The sequence below is a fragment of the Solea solea genome, chromosome 9 (assembly GCF_958295425.1).
Source record: "Solea solea chromosome 9, fSolSol10.1, whole genome shotgun sequence".
Lineage (NCBI taxonomy): Eukaryota > Metazoa > Chordata > Actinopteri > Pleuronectiformes > Soleidae > Solea > Solea solea.
This window is the reverse complement of record NC_081142.1, coordinates 6590820-6608715: the sequence shown is the minus strand read 5'-3', so window position 1 is coordinate 6608715 and position 17896 is coordinate 6590820. Positions and strand designations below refer to the sequence as shown.

Sequence of the window (17896 nt, the reverse complement as noted above, 5' to 3'; positions counted from 1 at the left end):
ACCAGGTGTGTTTCGAGGTTGTGCTTAAAGAAGATATAGTGTCAAATTGAACTTTGTTTACAGTCCTGTGCAAACGTCTCAGAGCACCACCAGCTCGGTGGTTGTTATATAAAATTCTGTGATCGTAGGCATTTGGATTGTAATGATGTGACTGAAGGTTGGTGTTATATATTAACAAGCAGTAAATGACATTAATTCACCGTGTATGTAAATGCTCAAGAATGTGTTGAATAAACCTGGTGTAACAGATGGGTTTTTTTTTTTTTAACGTGTAATAGTAGGAAAGAAACGCAGGTTTTTACTAATGACATTAATGAGAGTTCCACTCTCAGTTTTAAGAGAGCCAGGGTTGTAAGTGTGAGAGTAAATACTTGACACTTTGACTTGTAGAAGCTGTTTTTTTTCTTAAAAATAAGTTATTTAAAAACTGCACAAATGCTTCCCATATTGTCTGGCTGTGTTCCAATAAAGTGAGGAACAATTAATTATACAGTATCATTGCTCAAACCACAAATCTAAGGATGGCCTAAGACCTTTTCACAGTTTTGTATATAATTGTGGAGGAGGTGTGTTGTATTGTGTTTTATTATACCGTATATTATACATACATTATCTCCTCAATTTCAGACTGGATTACTGGAGTGGATAGCCTGTAAAGATATAATGACTTGCTAAATCCTTTAAGTTTTCGACATTAAAATGATAGAAGATATTAACATGCACCTTGGATCTGTATCAGACAAAGATCACTAAAATGTTGACACTTTAATCTTGGCTTTGCATAAGCATGAATACTTTAGTTTTAGAAAGTGCACTAATTAAACAGTGATAAAAAATCTTATACTGTAGTCTTCCACGCGTTGAGTCAGGAGTGCATTACAAAAATGTAAATTGCTTCATGATTCCACATGAACGATTGTCTGGGTTAAGCTCTTTCTTGGCTCGTAGCCTAGTGTCGCTAATATCTGTTGAGTAGTTATTGAAGCAGACTGAATCGCCCGAGCAGAGGCGATTAAGCTCTCATGTGTGTCAGATGTTGCTGATAGGGTGTGTGTGTTTATTAATGTGAGTTATCTCCCTGGCAGCAACGTGGGTTTCAGTTTGATGATTTGCATAACAAATTTACTTTTGGAATTGTTTGTGTCTGAAACTTAAGTCTCCGGTGCTGATCCTCTGTCGCCCCCAGTGGACTTCTGAGTAATTACAAAAACACAAAAAATCTCTGTGACCAGGTTTTCTCTCTTACTCTCCGTGACAGAAGCAGTGATGACAATATATTGTTTTCTACAGTGGATTGGTAGCCTAGGTTTTGTGTTCAGTGGTTCAGTAAAATATGTAATCAGCTGTTTGATTAGCACCACACACACACATCAGTCTAACAAACAAACACTGGTCAGTTATTTTTGTTGTTGTTGTTGTTGTTGTTTGGATCTTGTCTTGTGTCAGCAGATCGTGTGCAGATCTCTGTGACAAACTGGCACAAACTGCCAGAGGATATGAAGAGGCAGATTGCCGTCTTTGATCAGGTTTGATTTTTATCATGACCACTGAGCTAATCTTCATGTCTGATGTTTTCCCCGAGTAATAATTCAATTTGGTTGTGACTTTGTTATTTGTTCTGTCTCTAACAGTAGCACTTCTGTGTTCACTCAATTCAGTCCGACTTGGGCTCTATATTGGATTTTTCGGCCAGGCAGTGTTAAACTTATGAATCTCTGTGGTGTTTGGGAATATCACTCACTGCACAGGGGATTACAAGTGAAGGTGGTAACGGAGCAATTTGCGATAAAGGAAAACCTCCAAGCATTTGCAGAAATAGAGTGTGTTGCTGTTCAGCAGCAGCAGCCTACTGTTGCTCCCTGTGGCTGCAGAGCCAGTACACATGACTTTATCATTCTGCTCACTTTTTAAACTACTTTTCTATTTCTTTTGGTGCTTTTCTATGACTATATGCGCTTGGCCTCAGGCGTCACAATTATGTTCCTCACCAACGCAGGTTGATGTTGAATATGCTGCATACAATTAGGGTAACACACAACTTGATAAATGAGATATTTAAGCTGAAATTCTTTTCTGATATAAATTGTGTCATTCTTTGAAAAACATGATGTAACATCTATCAATGGAAACCAAAATCACCAACCAACTTAGTGCTAGATTCTTAATTGCACAGAAAAATCAAGTCACTCAATCGAGTGTAGCCTTCATTGTTATTTATTCATTTATTTGCACTTCATATTTGTAGATGAACAAATATATGCTCTGATAAAATGGATCACCCATATCTTTACGGAAAAAGTACGTTCCCACACTGCTACACAGCCTTCTCAATTACATGAACTTGTTCACACGTCGTCTACAGTCAAGCATATCTACGGAAAAGTGTTTTAACAGCTCTTGTTTTGAGTGAGGAAATTAGGTTTATAATAACTGTGTTTATGTGGTAAGGGTTACAAAAAGATGCCCTCATAGCATTGCAGTATCCTCTCCATAAAAATCACTACATCATGTAAATACACACAGGGAAGTCCGACACAGATTGACAGACCAACAAATCTTCCAACTGGTCTTGATTTGTGATCAGCTGTCTTTTGCTTTTGCTCTTTTTTTTTACACATGCAACATTTTTTTTTTACTTAGTAAAGTAGTATTTGTGAGGCCAAATTATGTTTCTATCAAATGTTGTCATGGTTATGCACCCTGTGGAATCACCTGCATCTCATCAAGCCTCTTTAAGGAAGCCGCACTTAAGGAGATGCAGGAGCAACCGCTTTCAATGTCTCCAGCGTGGTAATCAGGTTATGTTGCTATTTCACCTTACGTTGTGCCTCCTAGTTAATTCCTCGAGTCCTGGAAGTGACAGCTACTCCTGTGTTCCTGATCTGCCAACCTCGTTTGAACCTGTTCCTGCAAATTACATCCTGCAGATAATGCTCCTGCCTGCTCCCTCTCCTACGGCTCGAGCAACCTCCAAATAAAACCAGCGGCTCCCCTCAAAATCCTGACGAGTAAGATTAAACTTCCTGACATAAATACCCTTTCTGGATTGATCTGTGGACAATCCTCAACATGGAAATAACATACCTCTCCTTTCTCCCAGAAGCTCTCACCTGGACACTCCCTCAGATCCACTGACCACTCTCATACCAGCAACTGTTCCAATATACCTTTTTTTTACCATTCATTCATCTTCTACCGCTTAATCCTCCACATGAGGGTCACGGGCAGCGCTGGTTCCAATCCCAGCTGACATAAGGTGAAAGGCCAGTGTACACCCTGGACAGATGACCAGTCCACCACAGGGACACATAGAAACAAACATCCATTCACACGTACAGTCAATTTAAAGTGTCCAATTTCAAACGTAGTCCCTTTCAAACTTTGCCAGGCAACATGCAAAAAAAAAAGAAAGAAAAAGAAAAAATTTAGCCACCTAAAAGGAAACCTGTTGTGCCAAAAGTGGTTCCTCCGTTTGGTTCAACTGCACTAATCATACAAGATCCATAAACGCAAACAGTTGTTATCGATCGACAGATGGAGGCAGCTGAATCAACACAATCAAAGCAGCAGATAATGGAAGAGAAAAACAATCCTGTCACATTGTGACTAGCGTACAGCGACAAAGCAGTGGACGGCATTGGATTTATGACACTAATGCATAATTTAGATGCATGGTATGATGCGCTTGTGTCCAAGCATTGTTCAAGTCTGGACTAACATTACATTACAACACTGCCGAGGAAGTTTTGAATTAAGCTCAGGAAAAGGGTCATATCTATGGGTAAAGGGTGATATTGAAACACAATTCATCTGTACACAGCATTCTTGTTATACTCTTGCATGCTCAGGCAAGTTGTTTTGTTGTAAAGGTTTGAAAACTTTTATGTGACATATCCCCAGTCTGATTCATGTCACACTGCACGCCCCAGGGAGGGGAAAGAAATGGACACCTCTCATTGATCTGTACACTGACATCTTCACAGCAGAATGTTCTAAACAATAGAAAAGGTCAAACTGATATTGTAATAATTCCCCTTGCTTGGATAAAAAGACGATTCAGTCCAATTTAAATCTAAGAGAAAATATTTCAGTCCTTACCCTGATGCTGTTTTAGCCCAAATGTGGGGGATGAACACCCATCGATACTGCAATATGCTTTTCACTGATAAAAGGCTTGCTCATATGTTTTTTATGCTTCATTTATGCTTCGACTGACTGGCTCTGGAATCAATACAGGTCATTTAGGGCTTGCGGTTTTCTTCTTCATGCTGTTCTAAACAATTGTCGTTTTTTTTACGTCCTCCTTTAAAGGCCACCTGCTTTGGAACGCCAGCTTATGCCAGATGTGCATATCAAAATGTGTGTTTGCTCAGTTCACCATGCTGATTCCTTCATTTCAATTACAGTACAACTCGGCACAGAGATTTACTCTACAGATCTGTCACAGAAGTGATGAAAGGGGCTGAAATCCTGCTCTGTATCTGTACCCAGGGAAGTAGAATAATATAACAACCGACAGTTTTAACAAGGGACTAAAAACATTTATTTTTAGGAAAACCTATGGCTTTTAATTAATCCCAGTGGTTGCTTTTGCAGTGCATGCCAGATACGCTGCTGTGAGGCAGACATGTCTTCTCCTGCTGCTGCTTTGTGAAACACACACAGGCTGTCTGCATGAGGCAGAACTAGGATTAGGGAAAAACCTTCCATAGGTGCTTTTATGGTGTTTTCAGCCAAGGAGGCAGAGGCAGTGACATCAGACTTTCCCCACTCATAAGGTGAGCCTGCAGAGCTTTCTGAAAGGAGGACTCTATAGGTCTATATTCCAATAGACGTGTGCAGCACAGGAATGTCGCTGGGTGACACGAAAGCATAACAATGCTATACTGAGGAACACAGAGAGAGAGAGACAGGTGGAGCTAATAGCCTCAATCAGCCTTCTATGAACTCATTTTGGCAAGGGTTTCAATGAAAAAAGAGATTCATTCACATTATAATTGATTATTATTGTTATTATGTGCCTCTCATCATCAAGTAGAATGACATACGCAGACACGCACACACGCACGTCTATAAGGCCTCGGACCTCAGTTTACAATGATTTTAAATAAGCTATAAAAACAACAACAAACATGAAGGACACATCAATTTGTCAAGTGTTAGAGGCACGTTGATATGAAAGATTATGCTTCCTTCTTATTAGTTACATATACCGCCTAATTACTTTAAAGTAATTGTAATTGCGCACACATGTTGTCAAAAATACTCCTTTCAGTTCCACTGGCTGTACGTTTTCTGTTGTATTTAGGAAACACAGTGACGCATTTCTATGGAAATGTCTTAAAACATAGACTGTATATAAAAAGTAAATGTAGTCTTCCAGTTTACTGGGTGAAGCTTATTAAGAAGAAGAAAGAATATATGGCATAGCCACCAGGGGGCAACTCAGAAAAATGAGTCTAGGTCTCACTTGATTAATAATGTCATGTCCCTGAAGGTCCCCCAATTGGGAAACTCTGGTGGAGTTTACGCAACTTATTTTTCGTTAAGGATCACGAAAAAGTGATTATTTATTTTTTATTTTTGAAAACTTGGTATCAAAATTTTCAGGAAAATCTGGTCTACAAATCTGTACAATCTACAAAGCTGTAAAAACCTCTTTAAAATGTGATAAACACAGCTCAAATAACACCTAAATGAATAACTACATGTCAAACTTCGTAAATACCAACACCTCAAAAAGTTATTGCGCATATTGCTGCATTTCTGGAGCTAACGCTCTACCATCTTGTCCCACACACACACATGGCTCAAATGAAAGCTAAGACTCTGCCCTTTCCAATGGTGTATACACAGCAGGACAAAGCATTACAGAGATACACGCCAGTACACACATCCGCGCGCTCGGTCGCCTCTCATTGGCGAACGAAGCTGTCAATCAAAATTCGGAGTCGACACCGTCTTTCTATTGGCTTTAAGGAAGCCAATGAGATGTCGTTCTTTTACATAAAAAGCAACTTATATTATATTTCACGGAATGTCCAAATAGAGATTCTTTTTTTTATATATATATATATATATAATGCTATGCAGTTCACAATAAAATAAATATTTATGATGCAAAATTAATGTATTTTATATATATATATATATATATATATATATATATATATATATATATATATATATATATAAAAGACATACATAAATAACTCATAACTTGATATTTACATGGAGTGTTCAGGCCAGGCCACATTGATAGCTGTGTATTTCAGGTTAAAGGGTCAAGTATTTAGTGCGACCTACCCTTTACACTTCAATTTTCTGAGCCCGATTCTCTTAAAACTGGAGTTAAACCTCATTGATGTTACTGGTAAAACCTGTGTTTGTCATACTATTTCAGTCCAAAAACAATCTGCTGTGAAAACAGTCTTTTTTTACACCAGCTTTATTCCAGATATGCTTCAGCATCACATACAACATGGTGTGTGCTGTTTGGTGCTGTATAAACACTGAGTGCTGTGCTAAGCCTCAGTGAGCTGACAGAGAAGAAAAACAGTTGGGTGATAATACATACAAACAAGTAGTTGTCTGATCAAACACCAAAAACCCCAAAATACACTTTTCAGTGTGTCATCATCAGTGCATACACAGTATAGGCATTTAAATGTTTAATTACCCCAAATAGTACATTTATTTTGTCAGTTAGCATTCATGTAGACTCTGTAATCAGTCCTTAATTAATTTCAACAGATGGCTTTTGTGGGAGCATGCCAACTTGACGTGGCAATAACTTCAAATGAGCAGTACTAAATCTGAATACAAAACCTGCCATTCAGAAAAGAAAAAGCAAATGATGATGATGATAATTACATTATGTTTCACAGTCAGGGAGAGCAGTTGACCTCCATTTTCGGTTCTGTACTTCTCAGGACAGAAGTATTAAGTGGAGAGACGGTGAGCTTCTCTGTGCTGAATTAGCATATAAAACAAGGTCAAAAATAATCAGACACAATGACAGTGTCTCAGTGAGTGACAAGTGACAGGTGAGAGAGACGTAAGTGATGTAAATGTGGGGCACAGAAACAGCAGGCTGCTCTGTATGTTTATTGAAATCTGCTTTATGACGAGGGCTTTTTAATGTGGATCCAGCTACTGGCATGACACCTATTGTTTTCAATGATGACTGATGACTTAAAACCCCCACGTGACCCTCTCCAATCATTGTTATTAAACCCTTTAATACCGAGCGTCTCACCAATGACACGTTTGCACAAGTGCACTTTGCATTGCAGGGAAAATTCCAATAGCTGAGAAGTTTCACGTCAAAGCCAACATGTGGTTATTATGTATACATTTGTGTACAACTGCAGTGTTTTTTTAGAAATAAAACTTTTTGTTTTTCTTTTAAATTGTTAACATACTATTTTAACATGCAGTAAATTGGAAATAACGTTGGAAATTATTCTGGAAAAATGGGCAAAAGCTCTTAGTTACAGGACATGTTCTGGCCCTTTTATGGTTAAAATAAGCAAAAAAACATAACAAGGACATGTTGAGGCTTAAAATAGATTTTTTTTTTTTTATATGCTACAGCTGCAGCTGTGGTCTGACTATTACAGTGTTTACTGTTTGGTCAAGACAAAGATTTACAACATACATGAATCTAAACTCTGGCCGGGAAAGCATAAAGACAAAGTTTTACTTTCCAGCAGTTTAATTAGGACAAATCTAATCAAAAACAGAGTGGGGAAACAGAAATAATAATTACATACTTGAAGAATCTTTCGAGATAAACAAACATTGTAGATGATTAAATATTTTCTGGTGTGGAATTTCAACATTTGTTCTCATGTTGGAACCTTCCAACAGTTGCATCTTAAAGATAACCATAAAACGTGGATGAACAAGAGAGAGATTAGTGTTGCTTGTGTTGACTACACACTGTGACGCTGTGTGGAGAGCAGCAGGCAGTAATCAAGTGTTGCAGACAACTGATCGTTTATTTCACTCCAACCGCACCAACAGTTTATCAAATCAAGATGTCAGATCTCTGCAGACACAAAAAGAGCAAATCGATAGAGAAACACAGTTCATGCTACCAGTTTTCAGATATGTGGTCGACAAGAAAAATAGAACAGAATGATATATTAATGCCAGACATCAGCAGTTACATTAAAGTGTCAGATTTTTATAAAAAAAAAAGAATAATTCACTTCTTGACAATCTCATCTTGATCTTTTCTTTATGTGTGTGTGTGTGTCTGTGTCCTTGGATATGTCACTTTAGCCAAGGAAAAACTCTCTCTGAATCCCAGTTACAGAGAGCATTAGGAGTGTTACATTAATGGATCGCTTTGCTTGAGCTCTCATTTTAGAAATCTCCATCAAACCTTATCTGTGGTAAAGGGTGTCCCAACTGAAAAAAAGGACTTTCTGTGAAGTGCTGTGCCAAAGAGCAGCGATAACAGAGGCGTAATAACTCATTTTTGGGGATGTTAGTACTGCATGTGGCATGTGTCACAGTAGACAAACTTTGTGGGGAAAAAGTTTGGTGCATTAACAATGATGTTTTAAATTGAGATATTAAAATAACTGATGTTTGTGAACAGCACGCTATTATCAGCTGAGATTGAATTTAATAGAATCAGTAATATTTTGCACACACACACCAATTCATGATAGTGAATTTGTAATTTGGAAAATATTTACATAAAAAGATGTCCATTAATGTCATACAAAACAGGTCAAAGGGCTTTTGTCCATTCTGCAGCATTTACATGGAACATGCAGCGGAACGATTGGAAAATGGCAGAATTGATATCATTGGATGCTTTTAAATCCAAGGCTGATTCCATCACATCACATTTCATCATACCTTGTGCATTTATTTGTTATCTACAAAATCACTATATTAATTAACTAGCATGAGACATTTTTGCAAGATTTAAAGTTACAATGTGTTTCTTAAATATCAACAAAAAACGTCATTTAAACATTTGGTCACATGAGTTCACACAGTGCTGATTAAGCACACACTTTCTGTGTGACCCTCTCTCTCTCAGTATAGCAGTGTTATGTTTTCATGTCATGTCTTTGAAGCATACATCGCCTGGTCCAGCAGTCAGATTTAAACTCCTGGTATTTGCATCGCTCTCAGATAATTATGTGTTCAGCAATAACAAAAATCACAGAAAAAATATTTGTGTACACAGCCACCAATCACTGAGGATGTTGTGTGTTGTATAATAATAATAATGACATGACTGTCACTATACATGTAGCCCAGAACTGTTTTTCAGGGGTCCCACCGTGCACAGAAACAGTGTCAATACTTGCGCTGAGCAATTTGTTTTCTATTTGCAAGTCCACCTGCGTCACTGCACAGGTCACCTTAACCACGGTGTATTCATGTATTCTTCAGCTAGCCTTTTAAGAAATGCCTTAAAATTGACTTTGTCACCCACTTACTTTGGAGGGGTGGAGGGGCGCCGTCTATTTCCATTTTTGTTTATCTCGTGAGGCCTTTTTTTTTTTTTTTTAATGTTTAGGTAAATATTTTCAGTTTTCAGCAGTGGCAGCGAAATGTGATTCCACACCTACAATAACAGCTATATTTAAACCACTATTATTAAATGGGGTCAGTGGCGGAACAACACCACCATGCAGACTGAAACATCTATTTAATCTCAGGAGAAAGACATCATCTCTGGATTGTGAAGGAATTTTTTTTTTTGTAAAAGCAAAAACCCCTTCACGTGCTGTGTTGTATTCACAGTCAGACATATCGAGACAGAAAATGATGGGAGTGTTTCCAAAGTTTAGTAGAGACTGTGCTCACAGATATCACTAAATGAAGCATCCACATTTTCTTTCTGTGCTGTATTTAGATTTCTAGACATATAATGGCACAACAGAATCATCCAATCAGTATAATTTCACTGATCTTCATGTGTTTGCTTCAGTGTGTGACCCAGGCGCCAACAATCTCCGAGACTGTTTTAATGCACTTGCTAATTATCCCAAATTATTCCCACCGCACAGATTGACTGTATTGTTTCCTGTCCGTCTTAAATTTAGAAAGATGCTTTTTCCGGACATAATGTAACAAAGGTCCAAGTCCTACAATTCTGAGCTCCCTTTCATTTATCTTGTGTTTGTTATCAGACGGCATTCTTACAAACGAGAACTCAAACAAGTCTTTGTGAAGGCCATCACTTCAAGTGTTGTAGTTTTCAGGCAGGTCCATTACACCGACACTGGGAGAATGAGAGATAAAGCGAGTGAATCAAGAAGGAGCAGTGTGATTCAATCAACTATACACAGCTCCCCAGTAAAGTAAGATTTTACACATATAGAATGTCAATTTTGTGGTAGTCAATGTTGATCTTGTGGTGGGACAGAAATCAATTGAGGTATGTGACATGTGATTGTACCGCATGGGTCGAAGGACGTCGGCACGTTTGCCTTCTCACTGCTAAACGACTGTGTCCAGATATGACCTTAACCAGATTATATTCACACCTGGTATAAATTGCCTGTTAGATTCAAACCATTTGTACCCCGATTAAGCATCTTCCCTGTGTTTCTTTGTTTTGAAGTGTTCAGATCCTGTTGCTCTGACAACAATTCAATTTGTTTTCATGTCAAGAAAGATGACGGCAACAGCAACATCGCTCGAGCAACATGAGACAGCTGCAAACGTGTTTGAGAAGAACAAATAACACAAAGAAGGCCCATGAAAGGTTCTGGATGTGAACTCTCCCCCACAAAAATAGTCATTAGTGTGTCAGGATAAATGCTTCTTGCCCCATCCACCCATGTCGTGCTGCTGTACACACAGACACTTGCTTGACTAAGCCCCTTTTTTAGATGAAGGGCACACCATACAAATCATTTTACATCGTTTCTGCTCATGAAAATCTGAACATAATGAGGCTACATCATCAAAAAAAATATATGTACTGCAGCTTTAAGCGACATCATCCTCTCAATCCTAAAATCAACAGTAACAAGAAAGAAAATGTGAGCTTCAGGGTGTCGTGTTCTGTTGTTTTCAGTAATTGAAACAGTAATTTAAGATAACATTATTTCCCTAAATATCATTCCTCTGTTCAATAACATGTACACTTACAAATAAGGTTGTAAGCACTCTTGTGTTTATTCTATAATGTGGCTACTTACACCAACACATTCATAGCCTACATACAAAGTATTAAAGTATTACAAACACAGTCAAGTCTTTGAATAAATACTTGCATTTAAAGAACACAACCAATTAGCTTGGCACAGACATTAACATACAAAAGTGTCAGTGCTGCTGCCTTTTCATAGTGCTGTACATTTCCAACATAAACAAGAAATTAAGTGCACATTCAGTAATGGCAGATTCGAGCTCCTTCACTCTGCCACTTACACACTGTGTAAATAGTAAATAGTAAATAATGAAAGAAAACATCACCATACTTAATGAGTACACTCTGTATTCAGTGAACAATTACTGGATATTCTCCTGAACTGAAGACTCCTCATTTGTTGCTGTATCAGTTTCTATTGCTGCATGATTTTAAAAAAAAAACCTCGATTTTGCGAATGACCTTGCTTTGCTAATTGAAATTCTAAATCAAAAAAGGTGTCGTAGGAAGGTTATGTAATATTATACAAGAATAGAAGACCTTGAACTCCCTCTTTTACATAAAATAAACATTACATAGAAACAGCAGATTCTTTAGAAACAGCAGTAAATAAACTGGATGAATCTGAATCTGTTGAGGCCGTTGTTGCATTGGGTTGTGCTTTACTTCAGACCAAGCGCGATTAAAGAACTCGCATAACACAGATTGTCCGTGAAGGTTAGCGTGTGTTTTAAAACGAAGGCCTTTCAAAACTGTTTCAATAAAGGACGAGTATGTACAGGTGCCACAATTAACCACTGTTTTTCTCTCATATTGCTGTCAGACATGCTGTGACCACCATCACATATATGCAAACACTTGTCTTATTTTTATGGAAGAACAGTACATGGATCTTTACAGTGTCTGACCAACCACTTTTACTGCATTCATTAAGCATGAAAGTGCGGCTGAGCTCATCTCAGCACGACTGAGCCTCAATCTGAGGCTGCACCGATTGTCTTTTAGGACACAGTATCTTTGAGAAAGCCCTTCGAAAGCTGCTGTGGCACAGAGGGTACAAAAACGGGTTGATGGCCGAGTTCAACCACAGAAGCCAGAATGTTACCTCGTACCAGTGGTCCCCCACACAATCCCCACTACATGCAGCACGGATAATCATCAGTAGAGTGTAAGGAGCCCAGCAAATCCCAAAAGTGCAGACAATAATGGCCAGAGATTTGGCTATTTTTTTGTCTCGGGAAAGTCTAGAACCGTGTGTCTTACGACCAGGTGCCATACAGGAGGCTGAGTGCTCAAACAGCCTGGAGTTTTTTCTGTTTGGGGAGAACCTCTCCCTCTGCAGGAATAACTGACTGGTGTTTGGCTCCCCACTGAAAGAAGGGGAAAGGACATCGTCGTCCTCGATAACTGCAGAGATAGCCGTGGGCTCACTGCACGACACCTTCCGAGTTTTGACAAAAAACACAGCCAAGGCTGCACCGTCTCCGTGCTTCTTATTGTTCGCCTGCGTCTTGACATCGTCTTCAGCACAGGCACCACTGTTCTTGTTTCTGCGGTGGATGTTCAGGTAAATACTAAGGTTGAAAAAGGCCACCGACACGAAGGGGGTGAAGAACTCGAAGGTCGAGGCACTTAGCAGAAAGTACCAGGTGAAATAAAACTCTGCGTAGCACTCGTGGGCCGGAACGATACTCTGACCGACAATAGCCTCCCAGAAGATGATGGCGGGGCCGTAGAGGAGGAAGGCCAGCACCCACACCAACACCATCTTGAGCACGGCCTGGCGGGTCATGTTTCTTTGTGCTCTGTATTTAACCTGTGCCAAAAAGAGAGGCAGGAGTGTGACTCACAGTATTGCAGCTTTAACTATCTGTTACAATTCTAACACCCACAGCTGCTCATGCACAACATTAACAGGCAAGTTCCCTAATTGCTCCCACTCTTGCTCATCTTGTCCTCAAACTGACGTCTAAGGCTCTTGCCACATTCACCACATCACCTGTCGCTTATTCACTTCTCACATGCTCCATTTTTCATCTTAACTCTTAATGTTTACCAGGGCTCATCTATTTACTCATCTTTTTTTTGCCACATTATCATCAAATGTCTCTGAGCTAGGTCTGTCAGTATGAGACAATGGTGTGTGCCAATTAGCATGACACAGTCAGCAAGCTCATGTTTATTCACTCTGACAGATGGATGTGGACACAGTCCCATTCAGAAAAATGTCCATCTGTGTCGAAACAGGTTGGACCAATCACAATCATTCGACAAAATTGGGGCGGGTTCGAAATAATGACAGACAGACAGACAGAGCAGAGTCTATGAAGACCCAAGATGGCTGCAGCCTACATGTAAGTGGAAAGGTTCGTTCGAAGCTAAATCTAAAGAAAGAGAAAGCTTGTATTTAAAGTGTCTGTGGATATAATCACAGACACTGTAATCTGTGACTGTTAATAATGCCCCTATGCAATCCCAGACCAGTTAATGTGACCAAAGTCAGGGTTCCCACACCTTGGCTGACATCAAATTCAAGGACTTTTCAATTACTTTCCAGGACCAATAATCCTCAAATTCAGGATCCAGATGGTGTCCACTTTTATGGATTTGCAGCCTGCTGAACGTTACTCTCTCATAGTTCTGCACACATTCTCACGTCCACGGCGGTGTCGTAACAAACAACTTAAACATCATCTTAACCTATCGTGCCCTGAATTCAAGCACTTTCAATGTCTATTTAGGGCATTCAACTTTCAAGGATTTCAAGGACCTGTGGGAACCCTGCCAAAGTTAAATTATATGCATTTTAGTAAAAAAACAGAGCCATACTCTTGACACAATCTTCAGTAGAGTTCAGTACAAAGGCAGAGCCTCATTTCCATTTTTAATTACAGCAATCCTGCTCACAATTGACCAAAAAATAAATTATACTGAGATCCAGTGAGCAGCCACAAGCAAAATGGTTTTAATTACCACACTGTTTGGTAAAGTGAGAGTAAATAAAGCTCTTATGTAAACTGGGGGTCTACTAAATGAAATGAAAACAACACTGGTCTTGCAGACATAAAGATGATCTACATGAAAAACTTTAAATTGAATTACACTCAGGTACAAATGAATGTGTTGTCTGAGAGATCTTAAAGGTCCAGTGACAGAAATTGAAGATGACATAATTATACTTTTGCTGTTAACTGAAGGTTCTCCAGCAGTGTGGGGAGGTGGCTAATATTCAGCTGGAACACACAACTTATACATTTTACACACTGTACCTATAAGCTTAAAACTTGGGAGGAAGTTGTGTGTTATGAGCCTCTTTAAAGATGCACTTCTGAAATCAAACAGCAGCGGCTGAGATTCCGTAAATGTTACATTCGAGCACCAGTCCTCCAAAGAAACCTCACGTCCTACATTTCCCATGATGCACCCCAAATAGCATCTTTCATCTTTCTTTTCATCCTTCACCAGACACACACTTCTGCTATGACCTACACCTTCAAAAAAGGCGATGAAGAGAGGAAACCTCAAACCAAATGTAAAAGATCTGGGACATTTTTGAAGGTGGACCTGTGAAAAATTATTTTCTACTTCAGTGGTCTCTTCAGAAAAAAAATCAACAGTTTTATTCATTAGTACACAAACACTAATTAATATTTCATAATTTCAGAGTAACCCCTGCAATTTTCAGTGAATGTCTATAGAGGACGAGCGTAGAGCTCAAACAATTACTCGATTCATCGGTTTGAAGCTTTTTTCATGCTTAAAACAAAAAACGGAATCATTTTGGTTTGTGGACAAAACAAGACATTTGAGAACATCATCATTTCCAGGTTTGACAAACACTGATCAACATTTTTTTAACGTTTTCTGATATTTTATGGACCAAGTGATTACTCGATTAATCGAGAAAATAATCGACATATTAAGCGATTATGAAAATAATCGACAGGTAAATCGATTATGAAAATAATCGTGAGTTGCAGCTCAGCAATCGCAAGAAAGACATCATAGGCACTCCAAAAATAAATAAATAAATCTTTAAGAAATTCATGGTTAATGTGTTTAAAACCAAAATGTTGCAACTCAAATAGTCTTCCTCAGGGCGAACGTGAAAATAAAGATGAATACAGACAAAAAAAGACAAAAAAACACAAAGATATAATAATTATGACAGATAGAAGGAAAGAAAGAAGGGAAATCATAAGAACAACAGAGTGAAGAAATGTAAAACCCTGAGCTGAAAAAAAGAAAGCAACTGCTGAACAAATGGACAGAGCAAAAAATAGTAATGTCAAATAATCTACACTGAAAAACTGACAAGTCAACAGTGACTGAACGAGACAAGCAATAATAAATCTGTGGACGAAGAAAGAAAACAATCAGAGAAATGGAGAAAAAACTATTTCCTCATTCAGGCCTGGGAATTAAGTGTGAAAATCCAAAATGTCTGCTGCTGAGGGAGACGTTTTGGTCACAGAGCCTCGAGTGTCTTTCTCTGGATCTACCACGTGTGCTTTATGGTTTTCTTGAGATTGAAAGGACAGTTATTATTACAGTGAATTTTAAATAGACACCTGCTCAACGAGCAGCTGTTTGTTCCTGACATTTTATGACAAAATGAAAAGTTACATTACGAGAAAATCATTACTATTAGTCATCCTCACTTGTCACTGTTAATGGTAATTTTCTTTTTTGGCAGACACTATTATTAGAAAGGGGTGTGGCCTATGGATTGTGGAATTTTTAAGGACCCCACACTTCATTTTATGATCTTTGATAAGCAGTTCAATAGGCCATTTATTCCGTATAAGGATAAATAAGTCAAATTAAGTTGTTAAATGTTAATAAAAAACGGATTAATACATGTATAATTTTTTTTATTAGTAACATAAGCATTAAAAAGATGTTTATTTACACTAATTAGACTAATTATAGCCTGATTAACACATTTATCATTGCTTGAAATACACTTGAAGCAACTTATCATGACTGACATGGCGACAGTGAGTGTAGTGCACTATTCAGGAAGTAATATGCCCATTTACTGTAATCATATCCATATGCTCGAGAGCTGACAGCTCATGTTTGCACAGACAATATTTACTGACAAGATTAACCAGACAGTTCAAGTTGTGCCATGGACTAAGCGGGACAGAATCATTGATTTGAAACAGACATACTTGAATGTAAATGTCCTCTATCTGCAGGTCAAACGGTCGCTGGAGGTGAAAGATTTTTGGCTGCCGTGTAGTGGTGCGTGTCTGTGCGTGTGTGTGTTCAATAACGAGCACTTCCACAGCCTGTACTTACAGCCCTTGTGACTGACAGGAAGCGGTCATAACTAATGAGGACAATGTTGAAGACTGATGCTGTGCAGAGCAGGTAGTCCATGATCAGCCACACCTTGCAGAGACCCTTACCCAGCATCCATCGGCCTGTCAGGTTGTACGGGATGTACACTGGGATACAGAAGGCACCTGGAATAGACACACACACACACACACATTCTGCATGATGATTTAAACCAAGAACACATATGGTATGCACATCATCATCTCTGCAGACTGCCTGCAAGTGACACCCATCAAATGTGGTCATGAAAAATATTTGGATGCTGCCTGTTTCCATGACAAAAACCTCCTGCAGAGAGAATAAGTCCAGAGATATTTTGGAAAAGCATTGGTTGTTTCATTAAAGTGTAGGCTGTCATTTTTCCCAACGCTGCAGACAAGAGCAGCACAGGGACGGGGGTGAGTGTAGCACAAAATTCAAATAGAGGGACTTACAAATGCACAATACTCCACGGTACTGCACCACGAGGACAAGAAGGTCACCATGAACAAGCAACTGCACATTAGTGACTCACTGTAATTATAATGTAGGAAAATTGCAACGTGTTTTGGGGAGTGCACATTCGAAAAAAAAAAAAAAAGCATGCCAATGGTTTTCATTCACAGACGAGAACAAAAGCTGAATTTGTGCGCACTGACAGAGGGAGACACAAAGAGCAGCGTGCGCACCAACTCACCCACGAGAAAATCAGATATTGCCAGGTTCAGGAAGAAGTAGTTGCTCTGAGTCCTCAAGGTTTTATCCACAACAAAAGCCATGATGACCAGCGCGTTCCCGGCCACCACAACCACGACCAGGGTCACCATGAGGACCGGGAGCATCACCGCCAGGTAGCCGGGGAGCGCACTCCCAGCCTCCGACACCGCAGGAGTCAAGTTGCCGCTGGAGTTGGACTCCAGAATGTGAGCGCCCATTGTTAGTGCAAAGCCAAAATCATCGTGCAGACACAAGGACCAAGTCCATCTGCGTCCCCAGACCTCCCGCTCCACTTTACCAAGGAGTCAAACATGACTGAGAACCTGGAATTAAACAAGGCACACTTTTTCCAAATCGTCATCGTTTTGTTCATTAACGACAGAGTGAAGAAGTTAAATCTGTTCTTTAGATGACAAGTGATGATAAGTGTATGTTCCCTCTGTCCCTTCCCTCTGTCCCTTCTGTCAGTCTGGATTTTTGGTTTCGCATGTGCGCGCATCGCGGCGCTCACGCTGCTTTTGTCACACACGCGTCAAGACGACTAGAGTAAAAAATTAGCGCTATGTCCGGTCATAATTTCAAAATAAAACTATATCTGTTTTTGTGACCTCAAGAGTCAATATTCTTTTCTATATTGTGTTTTTATTTAGTAGCTATTAGTGAATATACAAACAAACGTTTGTTCATACAGTTGTATTGAAACATTGGTGTTTAATT

The 17896-nt window shown here is 39.1% G+C and overlaps 2 protein-coding genes across 2 annotated transcripts in view; both read right to left on the bottom strand.

The window, feature by feature from the left end:
* Positions 1-11136: 11136 nt before the first annotated feature.
* Positions 11137-17397, bottom strand: LOC131465217 (histamine H3 receptor). Its single transcript, XM_058637653.1, has 3 exons — positions 17160-17397; positions 16442-16608; positions 11137-12950 (listed from the first exon to the last, which is right to left on the bottom strand). Exons 1-3 carry the CDS (start codon positions 17395-17397, stop codon positions 12093-12095), a joined length of 1263 nt encoding a protein of 420 aa, XP_058493636.1. The 3' UTR covers positions 11137-12092.
* The window catches only part of impact (impact RWD domain protein), a 22174-nt gene continuing 21669 nt past the window's right edge, over positions 17392-17896 (bottom strand). The window contains exon 11 of the mRNA XM_058637656.1: positions 17392-17502. Coding sequence (XP_058493639.1) covers positions 17485-17502 — 18 coding nt within the window. The 3' untranslated portion in view covers positions 17392-17484. The remainder of the gene's footprint in view (positions 17503-17896) is intronic.

What these genes read in the sequence shown, in the direction of transcription:
- LOC131465217 (XM_058637653.1), bottom strand. Translation starts at nt 17,397, where the DNA reads ATGGGCGCTCACATTCTGGAGTCCAACTCCAGCGGCAACTTGACTCCT. An exon ending in AATATCTGATTTTCTCGTGG is followed by an intron (nt 16,609 to 17,159) that starts GTGAGTTGGTGC and finishes TGTCTATTCCAG; the next exon opens with GTGCCTTCTGTATCCCAGTG. An exon ending in TCCTGTCAGTCACAAGGGCT is followed by an intron (nt 12,951 to 16,441) that starts GTAAGTACAGGC and finishes TTTTTGGCACAG; the next exon opens with GTTAAATACAGAGCACAAAG.